This window comes from Kogia breviceps, chromosome 4 (genome assembly GCF_026419965.1).
Source record: "Kogia breviceps isolate mKogBre1 chromosome 4, mKogBre1 haplotype 1, whole genome shotgun sequence".
Lineage (NCBI taxonomy): Eukaryota > Metazoa > Chordata > Mammalia > Artiodactyla > Physeteridae > Kogia > Kogia breviceps.
Window position 1 is genome coordinate 12,035,298 of NC_081313.1, and position 26,767 is coordinate 12,062,064.

Consider the following 26,767-nt stretch of genomic DNA (forward strand, 5'->3'; position numbering starts at 1 on the left):
TTGATAAACCACTTTAACAGATGATCAGCTTTGTCAATAACCGCTCCTAATGTAAACTGAGTTCTAAGTAAGCACAACCCCGTTCTGCTGAGCCGGAGGGAAATCAAGATCAGGAAATCTGCCAAGTCTAGTGGAACAGGCCCTGGGTCAACAGCTGGATTCCAGTCTCGCCCACCCATAACCTTGACCGACCAGCGGTTTAACGTATGGGCCAGGGAAGGGAATGCTGTAACCTTGCCGTGAGAGGAAAATGGGACCAGTCCCTCTCCCACACCATCCCACCCACCAGTCTTCCTTCCTTCCCACTCAATGGGCCTTCGATATAAAGTGCCAGGGAGGTCGTAGGACCCGTCCATGTGGAATTCCCAGGACGTTTCCCGAGAAGCGGCGTTTGCATCCCAGCAGTAGCTTTCCCACCCCCGCCCCGCGGAGCACCAGCGGCTCTGCGCAGCCCCGGTTGGCGACCCAGAAGGCGCAGAGACCCCGCCCACCCCTCCAGGCCACGCCTGCCAGGCCCCGCCCCCCTCCGCGGCCTCCCATTGGTGGCCCGGTGTGTCAGTCGCCAGCGGGCTCCCGGGGCGGGAGCGCAGGCTGCGGTCCCCACCCGGCGACTCTATCGCACGCCAGCCGCCGGGAAGCGAGACCGGACGCCGGCCGGCTGCCGCCGCGTCTGACAGACCCACCGGTCGAGGCTCCGCGCCCACCAGCAGCACGCGGCCGCCATGGCGGCGCGGAGGAGCCCCCCGCAGGAGCGGGAGCGGCAACGACCTCGCGACCCCGCCGCAGGTGGGCCCGGGGCCCGGTGGGGCGGGACGGGGCGGGCGCCCGGGACGCACTCTCCCCCGCCGGCCGTCGGCGTAGCCCTGGGTTGGAAGGTTCGGGGCCCGCCATCCCAGGAGTGGGAGGTCCGGGGCGCCTCTGCCCGGGGCGGGGAGGGGGACGGGCTGCAGGGTTTGGGGGGGCCGTCGGGGACGGGGGTCGCCCCTCAGTGAGGAACTGCGCCCTCGGGCCGAGGCAGCGAGCGACCCTCCGAGGCAGAGCAGGCGGGTTCCTGGAAAGAGAAAGCGGGTCCTGCGGGCTAGGATGCGTTGCGGCGGGGTGAGGTGCCCCGGCAGCGGCTGGGGTCGGGCCCTGGCGCCCACGAGCGCCGGTGTCCCCTCCGAGCCCTTGATTGTTGTCAGAGGGAAGTTGACGGGTTTCGCGCTTTGCTGGCAGAGGATGTGGCCCACACCTTCGCAGCAGTCGAGACTCGATGAGCAGCAGAGAAAACTCTAGCTTTTGAAACAAACATGTCACCAGGGACAGGAGCGGCAGCACAGTATGGCACAGGTGGCCGAGGTCGCCGCGCGCCACCTGTGTCGCGGCGTCTCTGCCCTCTGCGTGCGTAGCTGGGCCCTCACCGGACGAGCGAAGGGTGCTTTCCTTCCCATGCTTTCAGCCCCAGGTCTGAGGAAGATGAGCTGCTTCTCAGCTTGGAGCACATTCCCGATTGTGTATTTCCCTGGAGGCCACCCCAGGGGTGAGAGCCCACTGGTGAATGTGGGGAGCGCGCCTGTTCCAGGTGCCGCAGTATCAATAGGAAGTTACTGGGACTGCTTCTGAGTCCGGATTCTTGGTCCCAGCGGGAGCTTTTGATTCACACAGCCAAGTGTCGGGTGTGGTGAAAACAGCCCGGTTCTAGGAGACAAGACATGAGTTCTAGACATCCTTTTGCCCAGGACTGCGGGCCTCGAAGCTTCTGGGTCCTGGTGCATAAAATGAGGGCACTGGGCTAGCTGATCCATAAAGCCCCTCCCAGTCTGAAATTCTGTGATTGACGTATCTCGCACTCTCAAAAGGTTGGAGAATGAACTCATTTTCAACCTTTCTGCACCTTGGATTCTTACAGAATTAGCCAAATATTTCCTGGGGGTGTATCCATCTGAACTTTTTCATATGTGATTTTCTTCCCTTCTCCCTGTGTTGTTTCGGCCGAGCAAAGCTGGAAGTGGAGGTGGGGCACAGCTGGGAAAAGCTGGCTGGGGGGCGCGGAAGGGTATCTACTCTGGGCTTAATGTAATTGTCAGGAATTTTCCCTTCCAGTGCACCAAGTTCAAGGTGTGCTGGCTCTGTGAGCGCAGAGAGGATTCTTTCCTCAGCTCCAGCCTAAAGGGAAACATTTCCTTCCTTAAAAAATAGTTTGAGGGCTTAGGAAAGGGAAAACCAACACTGCAATTGAAAACACATGCCGGCAACAGAGCCTGCAAGAGAATGCTTACAAGCAAGTGGTCCACCGTTGCTATTTTTTTGCCAGCCTGTTTGTCACTTTTATACTTCTACTCTTACGTTTCTGTGAGACGGATTAAATAGCAAATAAAATGGAAGTTTTGGCACTGTGTGTTTTAGCTAAGTAGAATTTTTGATTGGCACAATGACTGAATTTGAAAGTGACCTTTCACCTGGCTCCCGGGAGCGGGTGGGTGGTGTCCTATGTGTCTGCAGCCGCCAGCCTTGTCCCTGCCACAGTAACAGTGGGTATTGGAATTTTCTTCACGGTGCTGGACGCGGAGGCACTGCCCATACATAGTCTTATGTGATCTCTACAACCACCGTCCCGTGATGCTTGGAATGGTCACAGAATTTCCTCAGAGTTTCCAGCTAGTAAGTGGTGCCGGGGCTCAAGCCCTGGCAGCCTGGCTCCTCCCGCAGCATGTTCTTAACCATCGCCCGCTTCTGTCTCCTAAAACAGTCAGGCTTATACCTGGGAGCACTCTAGGTTCCCAGGGTACCTCATCACAGTTACCCTGTTCTAACGTAAAGTTGGCTTATCAACTTAATACCATTGTTGTTGCTCAAGGGAACTCACAGGTCTGAGTGTGGGAGAAAAGGTCATCATTATCGAGCTGAAACTTCCTACACGTGTGTTTCTTTATACGTGACTCTGAAGTCTGTGTACCATTTAAAGGAGTTAATGGACTAGTGTATCTGACATTTCTCTCCTGCCCACTTGAATCCTCTGGTCCATGTTCAGTTACTTAGGACAATCTGTTCTCAAGATGGAGGTTAGATACACATTTATTGATTTGTAATTAATTGAATGGAAGAACACTTAAATGTCACTTTACAATAAGTCAACAGGGAAAAGTTTTTGTTTATACACTCATTTTTCCAGTGATCTTTTGTTCTAGTCGTACTCTATTTTTCTACTTTTTCATTTAATTGAGCCAGAATAGACAGGTGCCATCATGTTTAAAATAAGAGGATAATAAAATGTTTATGTTCATTTCTAGGAGACTAAGGACCCTTGTCTGTTAGTAGTGTTGCTGGGATTCCCAGGTAATGAACAACAATCCCAGAAACTGTAGCACGTAAGATGCTATGCTCAATAAACCTCTGAATTAAGAATTTAATAGTAAGTCTTTTATTGTTGATTTAACCAGGTGACTCTGACCTTGAGTTTTTGTGGAACTGTTGGATGTTAGATACATAGTAATTTATTTATTTATTTATTTATTTATTTTTGCGGTACGCGGGCCTCTCACTGTTGTGGCCTCTCCCGTTGCGGAGCACAGGCTCCGGACGCACAGGCTCAGCGGTCATGGCTCACGGGCCCAGCCGCTCCACGGCATGTGGGATCTTCCCGGACTGAGGCACGAACCCGTGTCCCCTGCATCGGCAGGCGGACTCTCAGCCACTGCGCCACCAGGGAAACCCGGATACATAGTAATTTAAAACACCTTATTAGCTCTTTCTCTGCTTGCCAGTGTTACTGATTTTTATTGACTATTAGTTAGGGTTAGTCTTCTGGCAGAGAGAGTAATAGCGTATCGATAACGGAAGTTAGCTTCTCAGGAGCCCTCTCCCAACTCAGAAGCAGAATCCCAGCCCGCTTCCCTGAGCGCCAGCAGCTGCGCAGATACCTGGGTGTGGCCTCTTGGGTGGGGTCTGAGTGCCGGCGGCCTCCGGGGCCACAGGATGCCTTTCCAACCTGGCCTGACATGGGGGGTGCCCCACTCCGGGGGGGGGGGCTCCATGCTGTGGGCCCACCTCAGAGGTCAAGCTGGACATCAGACGCTGAGGCCCAGGCGGCCAGAAGGGACCCAGAAGGCCTTGGGGTCCCGGTCTTGGCCTGTCAGACAGGCTGTCCTGGAGGCACTGCCCACATCTGGGGGGGCCAGGAGCCCAGGACCGCCCCTACCCTTTTCTGTAAATCCTGTTAAATGTAAATCAAATACAGCTGTCTTTTTCACTGGAAAAAAAAAAAAAAAAGTATCCTGCCTTCTCGTGTGCCCCTTACAGTGGACCTGAGCTCCTGCCCCCCCCCAGGCTTGGAGGACCTCGTGGGTACAGGCCAGTTCCCAAGCGGCTCAGGAGCGGAGGTGGGCAGGGGCGTGGGCTTTGAACCTTGTGTGTCTCTCCCCTAAGCCGGGGCAGAGAGGGTTCCCCAGAGCGTCTTGTCTCCCAAGTTGAAGAGAAGTGGACTGAACTTCTTCCCTGTAAAGAGAGAACCTTTCCCTGGGTCTTAGAGTGACATCAGGCACATCGTGGGTATATTTGTTGATCTGCAACAAGAAGGCCTCGACTTTGCTGTGAGATCTCTGAGGTGACAGGAGAACTGAGTGCTCTGTGTCTTCCAAATCGCCTGCCAGGATAGGTCGAAATGCTGTGGAAGAAGCAGAATGGCTGAGAGGACAGGGGAAGTGGAAGAGATGGCCAGCCAGGCCGGCGTGGGCAAGGACAGCAGTCACCGTCCAGATGTGAAGGGCTGGGTGGCACTGAAGTCAGCAGACCCGATCAGCTCTGTGTCTTTTTACTTGGTATTTAACAAGTGAACTGGGAGTTCAGTTCGTAGCTAAGGCTGGCCTCGCACCGTGAAATGCAAACGTAGCCAACGGAATTATTAATATAAATGTTGGGTCCCTCAGTTTTGAACCTGAAGCAGTGCAAGACTCGGGTGCGTCGATTCCTTCCTCTGAAAACGGAAATAAAGAGAAAAATCACTCAAACTGAGAGTTTATTAGATCAGTTTTATCCACGGTGTATCCCTCTCTTCTGTTTCTTAAACATTTGTTAAACTCAGTTTGGGGTACTCAGCTGACTGTCATGACAGAGGACTGGTACGGCCGCTGCTTAGAGACCTACCTTGTACTGCGCTGTTCCTCATGCTTGGATGTTCCAGCATCTTCTCCCACATCTACCTCATTGATTCATTCAAAGTTGGGAGCCTCTAACATGTGAAGGTACAATTCTCCTTTCCCTCGCCGCCTCCCCAGGCGCCTCAACCTTCCTCTTTTATTTCTTGCTGTCATTTGGAAACTGGGGTTCCACGCAAGCCCCTGCGGAAGAGGCTCTTTATCAAAATTCTGCTTTCAGGGCAGCCGGTGTAATAGACCTGCAGACCTAAGCGCGCATGTCTCAGGGGTGGAGCATTTGCTGGCATTTGTCAAGGTCTCATGTCTTCTGTACATGCTCAGGCAACTTTCCTGTAGTGCAAGTTTTGAGTAATGTTTTGAGCTTAGTTGAACCTCAGTTGTTTCACAACTTCTTAAAATCCTGTGCCTGTACCACAGCGTGACTATTCCACTAACATAACTCTGAAACATGTTAACATAAAGAGGCATTTGGAGGAGAGTGGCGGTGAGTGGCCTGGCCTCCTTGTGTTTGTTTATAGGGGAGGAAGCTGAGGTCCAGGTTGCTCGACTGTCTCGGACCAGAGCTGGAGTTGAGCTCCTGACTCCCTGGGGCCCGCTCACCCCACTACCCTGAAGCCGTCCCACTAGGTGACCGCTTCACAGCCTCACTTCCTGCTTTATGTTTACATGAGTATTTAAGGGAAGGGAAAACAGAGTGATGGCTCACCATTTCTTTTTTTTCTTTTTTCTTTTCTTTTTTGTTTTTTGGCTATGCCGCACGGCTCGTGGGATCTTAGTTCCCCAACCAGGGATTGAACCCGTGCCCCCTGCAGTGGGAGTGCGGAGTCCTAACCACTGGACCGCCAGCAAATTCCCACACCGTTTCTGACATGCGTGTTAGAAGTCAGAAAGGACCAGCAAGAGAGAGGCTGCTAGGCAGGATTAGGTATGGTGGAATAACAGAACAACCCCAAATAAGTGAATTAAGTTTATTTCTTTTATGGCAAAGCTCGGACATGGCTCCCTAGGGCTGGAATGGGCTCCATAGTGTCAGAGGCCCAGGCTCCTGCCACTTTGTTTTCCACCCTGCATGGGAGTCACGCCCACAGCGACTTCCTGATCCAAGATGGCTACTGAATGTCAGTTATCACACCTACATTCCAGCCGGTAGGGAGGAGGGAGGGCAAGGAGCACACACCCCTCTCAACAGAACCTTTTGAAAACCGCACATAACGCTTCTTGGCCAGAATTCACTTACATGGCTATACCCAGCACGTAGGGAAGGCGGAATGTAGCCTTTATTCTGAGTAGCTAGGTATCCAGCCAAAGTCAGGATTCTACTCCTGTGGGAGAAGAGAGAACAGATACTGGGGTTGGCCGGCAGTCTCTGTCGTGGAGACATGTGGACTGGATTCTGACTACATCGATTCATTTTATTTATTCAACAAATATTTATTAACTATCTACGATGTTTCTAGGGCCCAAGAAAGCAGAGAGAAAACAGACACAGTCGCAGTCCTTAAGACATTTACCTACACAGGGAGATAGACACTAATGAAACACAAACACAGTTGTATAAACTGTGATGAGCGCTGTGAAGGGAAAGGACGCCGTGTGCTGTGAGAGCGCGCAGCGGGGACTGGACCAAGCCTGGGGGTTGGGATCGGGGCAGAGAAGCTTGGCCCCAGGAAGTGACACTGGCGCTGAGAGCTGGAGAATGAGTAAAGTGAAGCGTATTCTAGGTGAGGGAAGGGCGTGGGCAGAGGCAGACTGGAGGCAAGAGTGAGCCCTGATGAAGGAACTGAGGGCCGCCAGTCGCCCTGGGGCAAGAGGAAGAGGTGAGAGAATAGGGAAGAGTCAGGGTCGGGTCAGACCCAGGGGGGCCCTGGAGGCAGGGTGAGCACCCGTCCTGGTTTGCCGGAGACCAAGGATGCCCTTGGACGGACGGACGAGGAGCTTGTCAGCACTCAAACTGGGCGAGTCCCAGGCAAGCCAGGAGGAGTTGGTCAGCCTCCCCGGAGGTCACATTAGCAGTTGGGTTCCTTTATTATTAATTTCAGCAAAGCTCTTTCTTAGGTAGGCATAGCTCCCAGCCTTGGAAAAATAGCAACTGACTAGAAAAAGTAGCCCCACCTTGGCCAAAGGGAAAGAGACACAAAACACAGGCAGCACTTACTTATAGTTGGATTACATGACCAGTGAGACTTTTCTTTATCTGGCACGATTTCCCCTGAGGGTAATTTTGGAAATCAGTTGGCCTGTGATAGTATCTTTGAGCTAACAGAAACAGCGGAGGATGGAGGAGGCCCTGAAGCCAGAGCAGTGTGTCTCATCACCAGCGATGCATTGGAATCACCTGGGAACTAAAGAAAAGACCGGCGCCCGGCCAATAAATAGATTCTCCGCAGGTGGAGCCAAGGCAAGGATGGCTCCCTCTCGGCGGCAGCGCCTCCCAGGCTTTGGTTACGCTTGAATCTCGGGGGATCTTGTAGAACACAGATTCTGCTTCCATGGGGCCCGAGGATTGTCTTTCTAAGCGCCCAGCTGGTAAGGATGTTGCTGACCCACAGACTTTTGGAGTACAGTGCTCTATGATGTTTGGCGAGTTTGCTTTGAAGCCTCTGGTTTCTTTTCAGGAGAGCAGATCCGAAGGACCACGTAAAGGTAGACGGGTCCACCAGGGGTAGAGACTAGGGGAGGAGGACAAGGGGGCCTCCGCCCTGGGCTCCCATCAGTGGTGGGCCCAGCCCGACTTCTCGGTTGGTTCCACCAGTGGCTGGGGTTACGTGGTGAGGCCGGTTCCTGGTTACGGGAAAATCAGCTCTCCGAGGCCTGTGGCTGAGATGGTGCAATAGGCGATGCCCCATCACTCTCACTTGTTTAGAGGCCTTTCCAGATGACTCCACTGGCTGCCAGGATGTGGGTCTTTCCTATAAGTAAGAAAAGCCAGAAAGATTTTTTTTTTTTTTTTTTTTGCGGTACGCGGGCCTCTCACTGTTGTGGCCTCTTCCGTTGTGGAGCACAGGCTCCGGACGCACAGGCCCAGCGGCCATGGCTCACGGGCCCAGCCACTCCGCGGCACGTGGGATCTTCCCGGACCGGGGCACGAACCCGCGTCCCCTGCATCGGCAGGCGGACTCCCAACCACTGCGCCACCAGGGAAGCCCCAGAAAAATTTTTGAATAGGAGATGACACATCCATTGAATGTAAAAAAAGATAGAAAAACAAGCCAACAAAACACACACACCATTGGCTTCGGAGTGGAAAATGGCGTTGGAGCAGGGAAGCCAGTTAGAAGGATGAGTAACCACTAGCGACAGAGGCCAAATGGTTCTGATTAATGGAAGAATCACCGTGCTGCGGAAGCGGCTTGTCTCAGGGTGTACTTTATTTCTCTCTTGGTCACATGTTCATAAATGATCTATTTTGGGATGTGGAAGACAAGCTTAATTTTCAAAGGTCTAAGAGTTGAGAGAGGGACGGAGCCCCGCGGAAGCCATGACAGGTCAGAGCGGTGCGCCAAGCCCAGTAACGTGAAGTTTAGCAGGGGTGTGTCAGCTCCGGGGTCCGAAAAGCACAGAGCTTGCGCACGCGATCTGGCTAACCCCGTGCTTCCCTTCCCAGGTTCTGAACTAGTTAAAAGGTGGACACGGAAGTCAGGGATGTTTAAAGTATCGGCTCGGTGATAAAATCCCTGTGTCTTAGTCGTATGGCCACATGGGCTTGCAGGCAGTGCCTGAGCTTTACTCTCCCCTCAAAGGTCAGGCCTCTCTCCCAGAGAGACAGCAGCCCCAAGGGCACCTCTCGGCAGGCAGGCAGGCAGGCAGATCCCAGTGGAGAGGAGGGGGCTGAGCTGAGCCCTGCCTTCAGGTAAGTCTCCCTCCCTCAAGAAAGAGGAAGAGGAGAGGGTAGGGGGTGGAGGCCAGCACCGGATCTCCAGGACAGCCCTTCCACCTGGAGGTTTGAGGACAGTGGGATGAAAGCACCTTTTCTCTCTCTCCCTTCAGCAGATGGGGAGATGTGTGCCAGCAACAGGTCTAAACGGCTTTAGGTTGATGGCAGGCTGAATACTAGTAAGTCTCCGGCTGCATTAGTGTGAATGTATCATCTAGACGGAGTCTGGCCAACCACGGCCCATGGGCCAGATCTGTCCCGCTCAGTTTTTATATGGCCTGTGACCTATGAATGGTTGTTACATTTTTTAATGGTTGGAAAAAAGATCAAAAGAAGAATACCATTTCCTGACATGTGAAACTTATATGAAATTCAAATTTCAGCATCTGTAAAAAAGTCTTCTTGGCACACCAGCCTGCTGTGTACTGTCTGGTGGCTGCTTCCCCTCTGTCGGGGACGGTCTGAGTGGATGGGACGGAGACCAGATGGCTGGCAGGGCTAAACTACTCTCTGACCCTACACAGAAAACTTGCCGACTCCCGATGGAGCATGAGGAAGCGGTCACGTGGTTGAATTCTCTCCCGCTTGGGTCACGCTCAGGACAGTGTGTTCTGACCTGCGGTCTCACTCTGGGTGTGGTGTGGGTCCCGAGAAGAGTGACGGGGTTGATGAAGAGACTCCCCCCCGCCCCTCGCCACCAAATCATGTCAAGTGAGGCCTGGTGGAGAGAAGGGGGAGTGTCTGATCTAGAAGAGAAAAGGCACAGTGGGAATGACAGGGGCCTTCTGAGCTCATGCTTGTTCATTGTTTTGAATTCTTGGGAGAGAATTACTCAGGAAGGGCAGTTGTGTGGTTAATTCAAAGGGCACTGATCTTGGGTCAGAACATGTGGGTTCAAGTTCAGGCTTCTGCTTGCCTTCTCTGGGCTTCAAAGATGAAGTGTGCGTGTGACAGCTCATCAGGTGGCCAGGTCCACAGTGCATTAAGCTGCAGCTTTCACCTCAGAAGTGCTTTCCAGCCAGTGGGGGACACAGTCATGAATCTACTGAACTGGAACCCACCTGCAGTGTGGACAGCGTGTGCGTGTGTGTGTGTGTGTGTGTGTGTGTGTGTGTGTGTGTGTAGGGGGAACCGGGGGAGAGATTCATTCTGCTTGAGGGCCTGGTGTGACTCAGGCCTTGGAGAACCAGTGGGATTCCGGCCCCTTCGGCCCAAGCATCCCGTGTTTCTGTCAAAGATCTAAAAGGCTGTCGTGTGGAGGAAGAATCAGACCCATTCCTCGCGACCCCAAGCAGTAACGATTCAAGTTGTGGTGACAGATCTGGTCACACCAATCTCCTGCCTCTTTGCTGAGACACAGTGACTCATCTGAGGTCCTGCAGCTAGAAAAAGGCAGAATAAAGACTGTTCTGCCAGCCTTGTTGTCTCCACCAGACCAGGGACAGGGAGTCTGTCTGGCTGCGTACAGTGGCCTGGAGTTCTGGGGTCCCCGGAGCCTATCCCACCTACTGCTTTTGTGCTTTTGTAGTTGGGTGGGTTTTAAACCTCTGCCACATGGTGAGAAAATTAAAGTGACGGGTGGAATTTAACACACCTAACGCCGTGCCCAGTACATGAAAATACTCAGAGCTATGATGTCACTGAAAACGCGCACACAGTCCCCTCCGTGTTTGGCCAGGAGCGTTTCCTGTTGTGTTTGATGACTTGGCGGGCAGGAGCCTCGGGTGAAGCACGCCCAGTCCTATGGGGTGTGGGAGTGCACGCATAGCCTTGTTAAGGTGCTTGCATGACAGGGCCACCCCTGTGTGTCTTGCTGGTCATGACTTTCGAGTTAAAACTTCCATGTTGTTGGTTCTCTTCTTTGGTGATACTGATCTTGTAGTTGTTGGTAATAGAACTCTACGAAGTGGGAGACCATTGTTTCTTAACCGAGCAGGATTCATACCTGAAATTCAAAAGTGTAGAAAGTCTTTTGACCTCACCGTTTCAACGATTTATTAAGAGGATATTTGTTCTCTTTCCCACATAGCTGGTACAAAAAACCCCCAACTAACCTATGGTTTTGCGTGAGCCAAGAGTATTTAAATGCAGCCTTTCACTCCACTGTGCTGACTTTCCTCTAGGAGTCTCCCATTTGCTCTAAGTTATCCAGAAGCCTTGACGACCTAACAGGATTTGTTCTGTACGTTCATCGCTCTGTTTGCATATTGCTTAGTTTACATGTGTGGACGAATGTACCATAGTTTGCTTTATTCTCGAGCCTCTGAGGTTCTCAGAGCTCCCCTCGGAGAGAGACGGTGCACCTGGGCATCCAGCACGAGGGCCCCGTGTTCTTCTGTGTCCCGGCTGGACCCCGACCGCAGGACGCTGACAGCAGGACGTGCTAAGCTGTGGGCCTGGGCAAGCGGACCAGTAGCCTTTCCTGACAGCAGGGCATCGCGCCACCACACCAGGAGCTCCCTGGGCCCAGAGCATGTGTCTCTTCAGTTCACTGCCTGCCAGCCTGGCGCCCAGCCCAGGGTAGGAGGAAGTAGCATAGCCAAAGGGCGAGGGGCAGGAGGGAGGGGGCTTCCCGGCCGCTCCCGGTCCACTGGACCACGTGGCCCGTGTGTACTCCTCTCCGGGGCACCGCCATCCCTTCACCACTCCTGCCACAAGAAGGGCCACGGCCGTCCCGGGCCCTGTTCCCTTCCTGCCGTCCATCTCTCTTGGCCTCTCTTCCTACCACCTCCTGTTAATCAGCCAGAACATGGCATTGAAGCTGATAGAAATATCTGTTGTGTTTATTATCTTAAATTTAGTATTTTTCACCTTAAAGTTTTCAACAAGGTGGTTTTCCCATGTGGTATGTCTCGCGGCCCTGCTGTCTCCACCGTCGAAATTCGATCTCTTTTTCCGCCCTTTAGCGCAGGCCTGCCTCTGCCCCGGAGCCCGGGTCCCCTCCTCTGCTTCGGGAGACGTCCGTGGGTCGGTGGGCCGGACCGGGGCCGAGGAGCCGAGGGCCGAGCGAGCTCCCTGTGCTGCTGCAGCCGCAGGGGCGGCGGCGGGGAGGCGGACGGGGCAGGGGCCGGGCTCCGGGCCGGGCACCGCCGCACGTGGGGAGGGGAGCCAGGCCCTGGGCCGCTCGCTGAGAGCGCGCCTGACGCTGGGCCCAGCGCTCTCAGGGCGACCCCTCGCTTTCCGGCTCCTCTGGCTCTTTTAAGTTTTGTTTTCAGGTTTGTTTTTTTTCTTTTTGGTTTCCTGTTTGAGTGTTTGAATTATTTCAGTTTTGGTACAGTTTAGAGAAGGGGAAAAAAAATGGCTAAGGCGAATTTTACCACAAAAGAACAGTGGCTTTTTATTTTTTCAGTTCTAGTCAGTGGTCTCACGTGCCACATGTAGTCTGAGTGATCACAGATCGGAGTCTGGCGTCATGGCCGCACTGCCGGCTCCAGGAGCCTCTGGCGGCATTACCCAAAGGACGTCGCAACCACCTCACTGTTACCTCGGATTGTGTGGGTTGAGGTCTCAGCAGGTGGTAATGCTGGTGACCGGGGACGTGTGAGACCTAGCTCATCCACTTGCCGCTGTCAGAGGAATGCCTGGTGCCTCATGTATCACCTCATCTCAGCCACCACCCAAGCGGTCCAGCCCAAAAGGGTGAAAAAGAAATGTCATTTTTATCTCTTGATGAGCATTAAAAAGGATCAAATGCAGAATTCCTGGCAACGCTTGTTTTCCGCCTCTTCGTTGCCAAAGCCACCCCTCGTCCCCTCCTCCCCCCGTTTCTGGCCCTTGTTCTCGCTCTGTTTATTATGTTGAAAGACTGGCTCCATGGTGGTGGAACTTCTCTCTTTTCCGTCAGTCCAGGGGCGGCCCCCACGGCCAGCTCCCTGTTAGGCAGGGCACCGGGCAGGGGAGGGGAAGTGGGGCGGGCGGGTGCTGACTTCTCCCTGGCCGGTTGGCCGAGGGGGGACCCCGGGAAGATTCTGACTGCTTTGGGGGAAATGAGATTTGACTCAGGAGATCATCAAAGCTGTGATCCTGGTAGTATTTTGCTGGGTACCTCATTTATGGTGTTCCCCTCCGTGTCTGTTGTTTTGAGTTGTAACCCAGTTATTGACACATGCAGGAGAAATGTTTTTTGTTTGGTGGGTTGGTTTTTTGTTGTTGTTGTTGTTGCGGTACACGGGCCTCTCACTGTTGCGGCCTCTCCCGTTGCGGAGCACAGGCTCCGGACGCGCAGGCTCAGTGGCCATGGCTCATGGGCTCAGCCGCTCCGCGGCACGTGGGATCCTCCCGGACCGGGGCACGAACCCGCGCGTCCCCCGCATCGGCAGGCGGACTCTCAACCACTGCGCTACCAGGGAAGCCCAGGAGAAATGTTTTAAACCCTCTTTTTAAAGAGTCTGGATTCCACTTGCTGTAGCAGAGCTGGGTCGGGATTCACTCAGCTCCATCATTCAGAGGCAGGTTAGGCAAGCGGGACAGCGTCCAGCTTCTGCATCGCAATGCCCCGTGCGTTTGAATTCTAGCTCTGCGGCTTGTTTCATCTTTCTCTCCCTCGCAGTGTCCTCAGGTGATAAAATAATAACGAACATGTTTTGGGTACTTGCCGTGTGCCCGGCCATGAGCTCGGTGCTTTTCCCAGCATGTCCTTGGAGCGTCCGTCCCGCAGCTCCAAGGGGGCCTCCGTGTTACCAGGGTAACGGGAGCAGAGGAGCGCCCGAGCGTCTGCGTCCCCGGTGCAGGGCTGTCCTGCTGCCCTCCCTCCCGGGGTTAAGGAACAGGCACTTGGGGGCATGCAGTCACCCACGCCGTGACTGCAGGACCAGGGCCTCCTTACGCCAGCCGCTGTGCTACTAGGAGCAAATGAGACAATTCCTGTACAACTCTTGCCACAGGGTCTGGCACATAGCAAAGGCTCAAACGGTAGCTCTTTTAAACTGCCAAAGCCCCACTGCTGATAATATTTTCATATGAAGTTATGTGAACACGTCGGGTTTCTCTCTGAGCTGCAGCCCACTCTCTTGTGACCTGAGTCCTGCCTGCAGGCCGCTCCCTGGTACCCACACCAGCCCCCATGATACACTCCTTGGCCCTGCTTGGCTTGAGTCACTTGACCAGTACCTGTGGCTGCACTGGGTAGAGTGGATACAAGGAGTTTAGGCTCGTATTCTTGGTTTGCGTGTGAAGGGGGTGTTGAGCCCTCACATGTTTTTTTCTTTTTTAAAAAATTTATTTATTTATTTTTAAACATCGTTATTGGAGTATAACTGTTTTACAATGGTGTGTTAGTTTCTGCTTTACAACAAAGTGAATCAGTTATACATATACATAGGTTCCCATATCTCTTCCCTCTTGCGTCTCCCTTCCTCCCACGCTCCCTGTCCCACCCCTCTAGGTGGTCACAGAGCACAGAGGTGATCTCCCTGTGCTATGCTGAGTTGATCGTATCGCCCTCTCTTGGGTTGGAGGTGGGTTTAATTTCAAGGATTAGGGCAGTAGGCTAGGGAAGTGCGTGCGTGTGTGTGTGTGTGTGTGTGTGTTTGTATGCGCACGCGCGTGTGTGTAGGTGTGAGGAGACCGTAATCCGCGGTGGGTCCCCACGGAGGCCCTGGCAGCTGTCGAGAGGCCTCACGCTCAGGAGAAGCCCCCATTTCAGGGGTCTCAAGTCAAATGCCCCGCGGGGCCAGGCAGTATCTTTTAAGGATGCAGCACGTGGACTGGAGTCTGTGTGTGCCAGATGAGAGCAGCGCCCCGTGGAGAGGGCGGCAGCCAGCCCCCAGTCCACCGACTGCAAGCCCTCCAAGTCCACACAAAAACCAGGACGACCGGTGGGAAGCAGGCAGGTGCTCTTAAAGGCCCTTCACAGAGGAAGAACTATGAACGTGTCACTGCAGTGAGAAATCATAAGCGGTCCTGGGGTTTAGGGAAATGGAGGCTCGTACATGTGGCGCGAGTGGAGTGTCAACTGTTTGAGGGGGCACTTCGGCAACATCTGTAACATCTGGAAATGTGCACCCCCTTTGACCCAGAGTTTCCTCTTCTAGAAATTATCCTAAAAGATACCGTGAGTCCGCGAGGACTGTTGGGGGAAAACGTTTGTAAAAGTGAAACACTGGGAAACAATCCAAATGCTCGTCAACAAGGCAGTGATTATGCATACATATGATGCTCTCTCTTTATACTAAAATATTATACATTCTTTAAGAAGAATAATGTAGACTTTTAAATAAAAGTCTGAATTATAGATGCAAAGGCATTATAGCTTACATTTTTAAACAATTCATTAAAAACTTTGTACTAAATATCTAGGTAGAAGTAAATACATAATTAACAGCTAATCAATTGTTCTAAACAGGTAAGTACCTGCTTTTGAAAATGTACTTTTCCAGTAAAGGGTACATGATGTCTCTCTGTCTCTTGTAAGCTTATTTCTTAGAGCTGCGTATGAATGTACAACGATCTAAAAATAAATAGTTTAATTGAATAATTTTAAAATGTACTTTAAAATAATTATAAACATGCATATTTTTATTTGCTGGTAACTTTATTTCTTTATTTGCTGGTAAATTCTTTCTTTATTGAGAGTATATATATTTCTTTATTGAGAATGTATAGCATCTTTACTGAGATATGCATATCAAATATCCATATGATCAAAAATGCTAAAATTGTAGATTCCAAATCCAGGAGGCTTTTACTGCAGTTAATCATTGGAATTTTACTAAACCAGTGTGCCAGGGAGGGTACTGTTTCACAATGAACCCCAGGAGGTTTGGCCACCATTCAAAAGTTCTCTTCCTCATTTGTACTTCAGCATTTTACATGTTCAAACATAATATAATTAGGAATCTGCTGCACATAGTAAAATATTGCAAGTACGTAGTTTGGGCTCTCCAGGCCTGTGAATTTTCTCTCCTGTCACATCAGGAATCGTAGTGTACCCTGTAAGCTGCACACCTAGCTCCATCCGCGACTATTCTAAGTGGCCCACTTTCTGGAAACGATGTCTCTGTGCCTGCTGTCTGAGTCTCGTTCTGTGCGTTCAGATGATGGCATGTGTTATGGCCCATAATGACCTAGGAGTATCGCCGTGGGCAAAAGTGGGTGGTGGCCACACGGCAGGAGACCCCCCTGGTGTGAGTGACTCCTGTGGGCTCGGTGCTGAGCAGACTCCCTTGATCATTCTTGGATTTACGGATATTCTACACAGTGCAAGGCGCACTGTGCTAGCTCTTAAATGATTTCATTCCATCTTTCTCCAATGAGGTATTTTTACTCCCATTTTACAGTCAAGAAAATTCAGGGTAAGAGCAATGAGGTGTCGCACAGTCAGACGATGAATACGTAGGAGAAACGGGTTTTGAATTCAGGTCGGAGGGATTCCGAAACCCGTGCTCTTGATGTTCCCTATTCCTCTTGAATTCTGTACAACAAGGATGTCTTTATATATGACACTGATTGTAGGAGAACTAGGTGTTTCTTTAATTTTTAGACTGAGTTTTCAAGTGCTTTAAAAAATGTTTATATAAATCAATGATAGACTCTTTACAGGTAAAATTATCCAGTGTATCTTTCTTTTCCCCTTAAACAAAGCAGGCTTGTGTAATTGTGATGTATATTTATTTTTTATTGAAGTATAGTTGATTTACAATGTTAATTTCTGCTGTACAGCAAAGTGACTCAGACACATATATGCATTCCTTTTTATATTCTTTTCCATTATGGTTTATCGAGTATATTAAATATAGTTCCCCATGCTATACAGTATTATTATTATTAAATTTTTGTAGGAATTGGCCAAGTTCACTCCTGGACACTTGTCACCAGCCAGGCCTTAGACACTGCGTGGAGAGTAGCCAAGGGGTCAGTGACGTTGGCAGTTTCATTTCTGGTGGGCACCCTCTGCTACTTCAGAAGGCTGCATTTATATTTAGGGCACCGGCTGGAAAGGTATGTGGCTATGTCGTCTTTAATTTTCAAAAATGCCCGTGCTGTTTAAAATAGAGTTTTGATATTATCGTTCCCTTATCTTTTAGGTGGATTGGATATCTGCAGAGGAGATTCAAAAGTAAATATTTTCATGCATATGTTTCCTTATTTTTAAAGTGCAGAGAGAGTTCAAGAAGGGAAAGGAAAGGGAAAATTCACCGCCTTGTATCTTTGATTTGGTCCAGGGAACCTCAGTGTGGAGGCAGAAGTTGATTTACTCAGTTACTGTGCAAGAGAATGGAAAGGAGAGACACCCCATGCCAAGCTGATGAGGAAGGTGTGTCTGTTTATACAGCTCATGGTGGGTGGAGAATTTGTGTGTAAAAATCGGGAAACACGCCTTCCATTCTGCTTTACCAAATGTGGCGCCACGAACAACTGTGGCTCTAATTAAAAGCCAAACAGCTGCTAGACATTGCCTTCGGGCCTTTCACCTAGAGCTAGTGCCTTTGAGGACTTAGGTAAATTAGGCCCGTAATTTCAGGACACTTGAGCATGGTACCCTTTTCAACTCCCTCCTGGCCAGGCCTATGAACACATCTGCACGTGCAGTGGAGACTTCTGTCCTTGAAGGGATTCAGGCACCTTGACATAAAACATTTTGAGGACTTTTAGAACTTTCCATCAGCTCAATCTTGGTAAATTTTCCCAGCAGTGCTGTCCAACCTTGTCACTAGTTAAAGCCAAAAAAAAAAAAAAAGAGTGAGAGAGAGAAAGAAAAAGAGAAGTACATTTAAATGACACCTTAGCATGGGCTTAAAAGTATATATAGTATTTTTCACCGTGTTCAAGTTGTAGACATCATCTCCCCAGAATGACATTTCCCGGCTCTGGGCTTCCAGGAAGTTACCAACTAAAATAGCGTGACGTGGACTCCGTACACACAAAAGTCACTTGAAAATTACACGTGTTCGCATTCATAACGTATAATTGTTCTGTTTCTGTTGTCCACTTTATTTGGGAGTAACACCTCGCTGAAGATACAGTGGGTTTGCTTTCTTTATTCTCTCATCCAGTGGAATTAAAGAGAGCCTCTCCTCTCGCGCTCACAGGCTTACGAGGAGCTGTTCTGGCGGCGGCACATTAAGTGTGTCCGACAAGTGAGGAGAGACAACTACGACGCACTGAGGTCGGTGCTCTTCCAAGTCTTCAGCCGGGGCCTCTCCTTCCCGTCCTGGATGAAAGAAAAAGATATCGCGAAGGTACGTTCTCACACCGGAAGTTCAGGAAAGGTCGCCCTGATGGCGGCTGCGACACAGATGCTCGGGGTCTTCTGTGGGCGCCTTTGTACGCAGGGCGTCAGGGGACTCAAGGTCCTTTAGCCCAGTCCTCTGTCTCTCGTGTCAGTTTGCAAACAAATCATCTCAGAAGGACAGTCACACTCAATTTTGTGTGTTTCTAATGCCGGCATCTTTTCTTGAGCAGGGCATCTGTCCTTTCTAAGTTAGGTGGTCTGCTGCAATTCACTTTTCTACTCGGTGGTTATTTGAGTGTTGACAAGCACAGTGTGCAACCTCCACCCCAGGGAATCCCTCGTATCCCTTTTTGTCAATCCTTCTCTCACCCCCAACCCCGGGCAACCACTGATATGTCTTCTGTCCCTTTAGTTTTGCCTTTTCCAGAATGTCACGTAAATGGAATTATTCGGTGCGTAGCCTTTTGAATCTGCCTCTTTCACTTAGCGTAAGGCATTTGCAGTCCACCCACATTGTTCCATGGATTTGTAGTTCACTCCTTTTATTGTTGAATGGTGTTCCTTGATATGAATATCACATATTTTGTTTATCCATTCACGAGTTGAAGGACGTCTGGATTGCTTCCAGTTTTATTTATTTATTCATTTGGTTGCCCTGGGTCTTAGCTGCGGCAGGCAGGCTCCGTAGTTGCAGCTCGCAGGCTCCTCAGTTGTGGCATGTGAACTCTGAGTTGCGGCACGCATGTGGCATCTAGTTCCCGGAGCAGGGATCGAACCCGGGCGCCCTGCACCGGGAGCGCGGAGTCCGAGCCACTGCGCCGCCGGCGAGTCCCCATTGCTTCCAGTCGTTGACTTACTCACAGTTGTGAGTAAGGCTGCTACAAATATTCCCACGCAGGATTTTGTATGAACCTGAGTTTTCATTCCTGTTCGGTAAATACCTAGGAGTGAGACAGCTGGGTCGCAGGATAGGTTTATGTTTAACTTTAAAAGAACCTGCCGACCCTTTTCCAAACTGGCTCTGCCATTTTGCCACCAATAACGTATGAGTTCCAGTTGCTGCACATTCTCAGGTTTATTGTTTTGTTTTTTAGCCATTCTGATAGGGGTGCCTTTGTGTCACTGCTTTTTGTTTGCATTCCCCTAATGGGTAACGATATTGAGCATCTTTGCACGTGCTTATTTGCCATCCACATTACCTCCTTGGAGAAGTCTCTGTTCAGGTCTTCTGCCCATTCTTCATTGGGTTGTTTGGTTTTTTTTCAATATTGAGTTTTGAGAATTCTTTATATATTCTGAATACGAGTGCTTCATCCGCTATGTCATTTGCAAATATTTTCTCCCAGTCAGTACCTTGTTTTTCTTCATTTTCTTAGCAGTGTAAAGCAGCGCAGTCTTATGAATAACCTTAATTTTTATTTGAATGTAGTACGCCTAACCACAGATGTACATTTAAGGATGGAGGAGCAAAGAAATATAAAGTATTTGCATATATATAACTACACATGGTCTATTTCCTTAACATCTTTTGTTTAGAGCTGTTTTTATTGGTAGTTTAATTGCATCTAGCGGTTAAGTGTATGCTGTGTGCCAGCCCTGCTGCTAGTGGCTGAGGACAGAGAACTTGGCTGAGGCCCTGGGCTCCACAAGCTCGGCTGGGTGGGAAAACGTATCAGATACCCACAGTGGATCAGATTCTTACGTATTCTGTGATCTTATTTAGTCCCAACGAGAGTCCTGCAAAATGGATAGTACTGCCACTGATTTTTGACAATTGTCATTGTCTCCATTACAGTGGAGGATGAGGGTACATAAGAGGTTACATAAACAGTGCTGGGTAACCTCTCAGCAGGCGAGTGACAGAGCTAGGTTTGAACCCCAAAGTGCATCCCTGTACAGTCTACGTTCCCCTGATGTACTTACTATGTTACTCTGACGGTGCTTGGTTAAAAATAATTTCTAAAGGGGGATACCTAGGAAGTTCGGGAAACGTTTTATCCAAAAAGATTTTTTCTGTAGACGTAATCTTCTTTTAGGTTCCCATCAGTTGTGAAACTGTGAATTAAGAAGATGATCCGGGCTTCCCTGGTGGCGGAGTGGTTGAGAGTCCGCCTGCCGATGCAGGGGACACGGGTTCGTGCCCCGGTCCGGGAAGATCCCACACGCCGCGGAGCGGCTGGGCCCGTGAGCCATGGCCTCTGAGCCTGCGCGTCCAGAGCCTGTGCTCTGCAACGGGAGAGGCCACGACAGTGAGGCCCGCGTACCACACAAAAATTTAAAAAAAAAAAAAAAAAAAAAAAGAAGATGATCCAAATCACTTAGTCCACAAATCTAAAACAAGACTGTATGTTTTTACTTAACTGTCGTTATAGTCTTTTAAAATGAAGATTTCTGAATGAGATGAGATTATCTCCTGTGACATGTTCCCAATCGTGTGTCAGACGTGTTGAGATACTGATTACTGTTGGCATCTACTTCCTTTTCAAGCTTCCTGAAAAACTGCTCTTTTCACAAGGTTGCAATTGGGTCCAGCAATACAGCTTTGGTCCTGAGAAGTACACAGGTTCGAATGTGTTTGGAAAACTACGTAAATGTGTGGAATTATTGAAAACACAGGTGAGTCTTTAGGGGGGAAAACTAGGAATGAAAGCATGCACCCCACACGCAGCCCCTTTTCTCTCATGTCAGGCGTGTCACTTTTTGTCCCGCAAGTAGGAAGTGCGGGCAGAAATAGTCTCCTAGTAACTGACCGTTTCCTTTCCTGCTCTTCTTTCTCCTTCCAAGTAATGAATGAGAGCAATGTTGTTCTACGTGATGATTACACCTATTATGGGCTAAGAGGGCTTTTGTGGACTGGCCAGGACACCTTAACAATCACGTACCTTTGTTGTTTCCCCAGAAAAATGTGCCGCAAGGTCCGGACAAGGCTCTGGGAAATGCCCTTCTGAAATGTGCCTATTAGTATCTTGGGGACAGGACAGGACAGGACAGATGGTATAATTTGACTAAGATTTTTTTTCCTGCTCTTAATAAACACAGATCTTAGATGGTTGAAATGAATCCTCCTTGGGAAATACCATTTCTGGGCCGTGGTTTTCTGATCTGTAAAACTAAAATATGAATAGTCTCAACGCTGTACAGTTGGTTATTGTGAGGACTGAATGAGAGAACGCACGGAGATTGCTTTGTCCTCCGCCCTGGCGCACAGTGAGTGCTGTGCTGCTCACTGGAACGTCCTTTGTGCGACCCAGCGCCCTTACAGGCAGCTTCAGGAAACTGACTTGTTTGTTAGTATTTTACCTAGTAGGCGGTGCTTTTTTGAAAAACTAGTTTAAGTGAAATATTTTGTTATTGTAAAAGTAATAAGTACTTAGGGTTAAGAAAATCAGTGTCAAGTGATATAAAATGAAAAGTTAAAGTTCGACTCCCCTCTGTTAATCTCTGGTTTGTTTTATAAGTACTTCAAAAATTATGCAACGGCGTATGTAGTCACCTTTCCCGTTTAAGTTTCACTTTACTCCTGTGTTTTTAGTGGACTGAATTTAGTGGGATTAAAGATGATCACAAGAGAGGGAGTCTGTGCAACACCCTTTTCTCTGATGCTACCCTGGAATATAAACTGTACGAAGCTCTGAAGTTCATCATGCTCTATCAAGTCACTGAGGCTTATGAACAAATGAAGACCGAAAAGGTCATTCCCAGTCTTTTTCGACTCCTGTTTACCCGGGAAACCTCTTCCGACCCGTTGAGCTTCATGATGAATCACCTGAATCCTGTAGGTGACACGTGTGGACTAGAGCAGGTAAATGGGGCAGGAGACTCGTGTGTGTATATATATGATGAAGGACGGTGCTGGCAGCACTTGAGCACATAGGTGTGTGTCTGTTTGTAGTTTGCTTTCAGCCATGATAAATCCAGCTGCAAGGAGGTGGTGGGTGGGTATGACTGCCCTCACATGAGGAAAAGAAGGGCGATAAAGCTTCCTGCCCGGTGCTGGCCGCTGCCTCCTTGCAGCCCTGGGGCTGGCGAGAGGCGGTCCTGGCAGCGTTCCTGACCTCCTCGCTGCCTCTCAGGCAGTAACAGGCTTTCCCACAGCAGAGGCTGCCCAGGAGGAAGCCCAGCTGCAAACTGAGGCAACATCTGGGAGAGCATTTGGCTACTTAGTGCAGACAAATAGAAGTTATTGACATTTTAAAAGAAGTCCAGACAATGCTTTTCTCTCCCCATAGAAAAGGGCTTTCGTTTTGCTTTGCTTTGCTTTCCTTTCCTAGGAGGTACTCAAAATCATCTGACATTGTAATAAAAATTGATTTAAAATGATGAAAAAAAAAACCGTTGGAAAAACAGTGTACCTTTTTTTTACTGTAAGCGTTCCTTTGTTAGTTTTTTTTCCAGGCAGCTTTCCCTGTGGTTTCTTCACGCCACTCCCCGGAGACGTTTCTCCGCTTGTCCCCTGCCCTCCGCGCAGCGGACGTTCGTTCCCAGCTCCGTGCCCGCTCCCTGGTTCATGAGTGGGTCAGCAAGTACACCCTCATCTCACGAGCTGCGGAAGGATATGCGCGCTCCGCTGGCGAGCGGCGGGAACTTGGAAATAAGTATCGGTGACCTCTCTTTCGTCTCTTCCCCAGGTTGACATGCGTGTACTTGGATACTCCCTGGAGGTAAAGATACAAGTGTTCAGACTGCTCAGGTTTAACTCCAGAGACTTTGAAGTCTGCTACCCAGAGGAGTCGCTCAGGGAGTGGCCGGAGGTCTCCCTGCTGACCGAGAATGACCGCCACTATCACATTCCTGTCTTTTAAGTCGGCCTGGACTGGGCACCGGCTCTCGCCGGTGACAGTGGTCACACTTGCAAGTAATGTTTCTATAGAAGCAAAGCTAGTATTGCTGCCATTGGAGGAATCGGGACCTCCCTCTCCAGGATTACAGGTACGCTGGACGGAGACGCACATGCCTTCCCTCTGTTTCCAGTGATTTCCTCCAGATCCCCTGCACGAATGTATTTGTGGGTTGGTGGTCTGACCTTGTTTGTAAAGGTCATTTCACACCCAACAGAGCACAGGGACATTTAGATTGGGAAGAACAGCAACAGGAAGAAAGCGAGAAGAAAACAAGTAGGGAAAAGGACTAAAGGGAAAGAATTTGTCTATAATCTTTCTGTTCTTTGTTAAGAGTCTTGTCTTTGACTGATTTTGGATCTTCATAAACGTGGCCTTATTTTATAAGCATTAACTTCCCAGGAATCTCTATGGTACATTGATCTTCCAGAACCATTCGATTAACTTTAAAGCTGTGTGTGTGTGTGTGTGTGTGTGTGTGTATTTACACTCTCACACACATAAACATGTATAATTTTATATATACATATCTAAACACATACGTACACATAGCCACTACTTTGTAATGTTGTACAATTTGTTTTATATCTCTTTTTTTTTTTTTACTGTTGCATCTGGCCAGTTTAATATGTTTTATATAGATCAAAAAGATAAATTCTGTAGATTAAGGCAACTGAATGACAATTATTGTACTGTCCCAGAAATATTAAACGGTGTATTTAATGTGTATTTACATGTGTATCTAATGTGTGTAGGGAGAATTCTGCATCCTGATCCCCAGAACCTGTATCTATGTTGGGTTAAATGGCAAAGGAGAATAAGGTTGCAGGTGGACTTAAGGGACTAATCCACTGACCTTGAAATAGGGAGAGTCGTCTGGGTTCTGCAGGCAGGCCCAGCATAAGCACAAGGGTCCTAAAGTGGAGGAGGCACTGGGAGGGCGTCAGAGGGAAATGTGGGGTACGGAAGGACAACCCGTGACAGATGCGACATTGCTGGCGTTGGTTACTCACAGCAGAGACGGGAAGAGAGCTCCTGCAGGTTCGGAAGGAGCCACAAGCCAAAGAACGTGGGCAGCCTCTGGAAGCTAGAAAGGCGGGGGAACAGATTCTCCCCTAGAGCCTCCAGAGGGGAACGCGGCCCTGCCGACACTTTGATTTTAGCCCAGTGGAGCCCGTGTCAGACCTGTAAGACAATAGATATGCTGTTTAAGTCGCTGAGTTTCTGGCAATGTGTTACAGCAGCAGTAGACAACTGATATACTCAGGCTAACTAGCTTTTGGTCATCTTTATTTTGGAAATACTTTTTCCGTTTATTTTGGCAAGCTTTATTTTGGAGGTACTTTGCTCGTCTGTTTTGAATTTCAACGAATATTGAACACAAAATAACCTTTAAAATCTTGGCTCATGATCTACCACTTCAAAGTTACACATCCCTTCTAAGAACGTCTTAACGTGTTTGACGCTTACGTTTTCTCACATTTCTGTATTTTACTGTAAATAAAAAAGAGGTATGTTAAATGCTGTGGTGTATGAAAGCAGCATTCAGGTTCTTCTGTAATGGGGAACGATCACCTGTACGTACCACAAAAGCCAGTGCTGTGCCTGCCGTCATTTTGTTTTCTGGGTGAAGGGTTGGAGAGTAATGAGCTTAGTTAGATGCAGGGGCTGTGCGTTACCTTGACAGGCACGCGAAGCAGGAGTTCTCACGAGGTCCCTACGGCCCTTTCCTGCTTGGAGGCATCTATGGTTTTGCATCACCCCTGTCATTTAATTGGCACCGTTGCAAGTGATCCCCTTGACGTGTTACTGTGACCAAGAAAAAATGAACTCTCCCCGCTGTGTTCACAAGCGGATAGGATGAGAGCCTGCGGCAGTTCTGCTGAGACTGATACGCGTAGAATTGCTGCTCCGGACTCCCGGCTCCACCTGCGTCTGTCCAGTTATGTACCTGGCACGTGTGTGTTCCCACTGGCCTTGCATCTCCTTATCCAGTGCAATGATTTCCACATCAATCCGGGACTGAAAGGAAGAACTTTTTCACAGGGACGGGCAGCCTATAACTCCGTGACACGTCAACTCATGATGCTTCTCCTTAACTGTGTTGGGGGGATGGGGCAGGGTGGGAAAAGAATTCTTTAAAAAGAGAGGGGCAAGACCAGATTGTGGAAAACATTTCGATACAATGAAAGTAAGAAATAAAGACGACTTCTCGGTAGTTGCTGTGTTTTGGGAAAGCATCAAAACAGAAGATTTTAAGGGAAGAGGTACTGGGTGTTTTTATATTTTTAATTCAGTTGTATAATTGAATGTAACAAACCAATTAAAAGGAACTGCATATAAATTAGCACCACTTTTAAATGCCAACAATAAATTGGAAGTGAATTTCCTGTGTGATGCCAACATTCAATGTCTCTCTAACATTATAGGGTTCAAATGATGAGAGGAATTTTAGCAAAAATGAAAACGTATGCCCTTGTCCTTTCTTGATTTTAGAATAAGTTTCTCTCTTAAATTTTGGCCATGTGTGTCCACACTGAGGGGTTGTAGGAATATTAGTACAAGACTGACTTGTTTATTGTGGTAAAATATACATAATATAAAATTTACCCTTTTAACCATTTTTAAATGTTTAGTTCAATGGCATTAAGTACATTCACATTGTGCAACTATTATCACCATCCAGCCTTAGAACTTTTATCTTCAAGACTGACTTTTTTGGTAAGGAAGTTTGATTCCCCTGCCTGGTACCTGGATTTCTTTTCCTTTTCACATTATCTTTCTATCGTGCCCTTCGAATCTCAGTATTTCCTCCAGCCTTAAAAGACCCTCAGTGTAAAGTCCAATGTGAGGGAGGTCTGGGTGACCCAATGAGTCATGCCAATTATGTTTTGCTTTGTCTCCAAAGTAAAGAAATAACTACAGATGGCTTCTGGTTTCATCCTAGGAACACTATCATTTGAAAGGTACCCAAGAAACTATTAGTTCAGGGCCACCTTAGTGACTTGAATTTCTTGGATGTGGGCCTTCACAGCCCTGAACCAAAGTCATTTCCACGCACGGGGGAGCCAGGGGAAAGCCCCAGGGCCTTCTCTGGTGTACGGGAGAGCCCAAGACAGAGCTAGCATAGGTTCAGCCCGGCCTCCAGGAGAGAAGAGCAGCCCGGATCAGGGACGTTCCTGTTAATTTTCCAGGGACTTTCTGCAAATGAATTTTGGATGGAAATATTTGTTTTTGTTATATATCAGATGATTTTCTCATATTTTAATGAGATCTAAGAAAGACCATTTTAACTCTGTCCAAGCAGGCCTTGGGGAGGAGAAAGAAAGATCGAATTCATGAGTACGCTGGAAACGCGGGGAATCCACATTAAAGAAGGTGTATGTTTTGTAACTGAGAACTGACTTGATAGGTGAAAACCTATACAAATAGGAATAAAGGAATGACTAATTCAGAAGTAGTTCTCTTAAATAGCACGTTTCTAAAGCTGTGTGATTCTTTTTATAAGAATGTGTTTCACACTGGTTAAGACTGTGTAAATTGTTACTGTGTAAATTTAAAAATATATATATTTTTATAGATCTAAAACTAACGGTCTATTGGGTTGCTTGTCATACGTTGAATACTGTTTCATTACCTTAGTATTGACTATACTTAGGTTTCTATACTTTTATACTACACAGTATAGTATAAAGTATATAGTATAAAAGTACATAGACTACACTCTTGTCTATAGTCACTCAGTTTCCTT

At 48.9% G+C, this 26,767-nt stretch overlaps 1 protein-coding gene and 1 long non-coding RNA gene across 4 annotated transcripts in view; one reads left to right on the forward strand and one right to left on the reverse strand.

Annotated features, from left to right (window-relative positions):
• The first annotated feature begins 519 nt into the window (after window positions 1–519).
• OTULINL (OTU deubiquitinase with linear linkage specificity like) lies at window positions 520–25,406 on the forward strand. Its single transcript, XM_059062886.2, has 8 exons — window positions 520–786; window positions 16,785–16,944; window positions 17,031–17,062; window positions 17,169–17,260; window positions 18,036–18,185; window positions 20,666–20,794; window positions 21,711–21,980; window positions 22,807–25,406. Exons 1-8 carry the CDS (start codon window positions 723–725, stop codon window positions 22,978–22,980), a joined length of 1,071 nt encoding a protein of 356 aa, XP_058918869.1. The 5' UTR covers window positions 520–722; the 3' UTR covers window positions 22,981–25,406.
• Window positions 22,022–26,767, reverse strand: part of LOC131756090 (uncharacterized) — a 56,027-nt gene continuing 51,281 nt past the window's right edge. For all 3 annotated transcript variants that reach the window (XR_010840082.1, XR_010840083.1, XR_010840081.1), the window contains 2 exons: window positions 24,030–24,201; window positions 22,022–22,833 (listed from right to left, as the gene is read on the reverse strand). This is a non-coding gene — a long non-coding RNA (uncharacterized lncRNA). The remainder of the gene's footprint in view (window positions 22,834–24,029; window positions 24,202–26,767) is intronic.

Excerpts from the sequence above, each read along its gene's own strand:
- OTULINL (XM_059062886.2), top strand. The coding sequence starts at position 723 with ATGGCGGCGCGGAGGAGCCCCCCGCAGGAGCGGGAGCGGCAACGACCT. Across the intron at positions 17,063-17,168 it reads TCTGCAGAGGAGATTCAAAA|GGAACCTCAGTGTGGAGGCA; the intron begins GTAAATATTTTC and ends GATTTGGTCCAG. Across the intron at positions 21,981-22,806 it reads ACACGTGTGGACTAGAGCAG|GTTGACATGCGTGTACTTGG; the intron begins GTAAATGGGGCA and ends TCTCTTCCCCAG.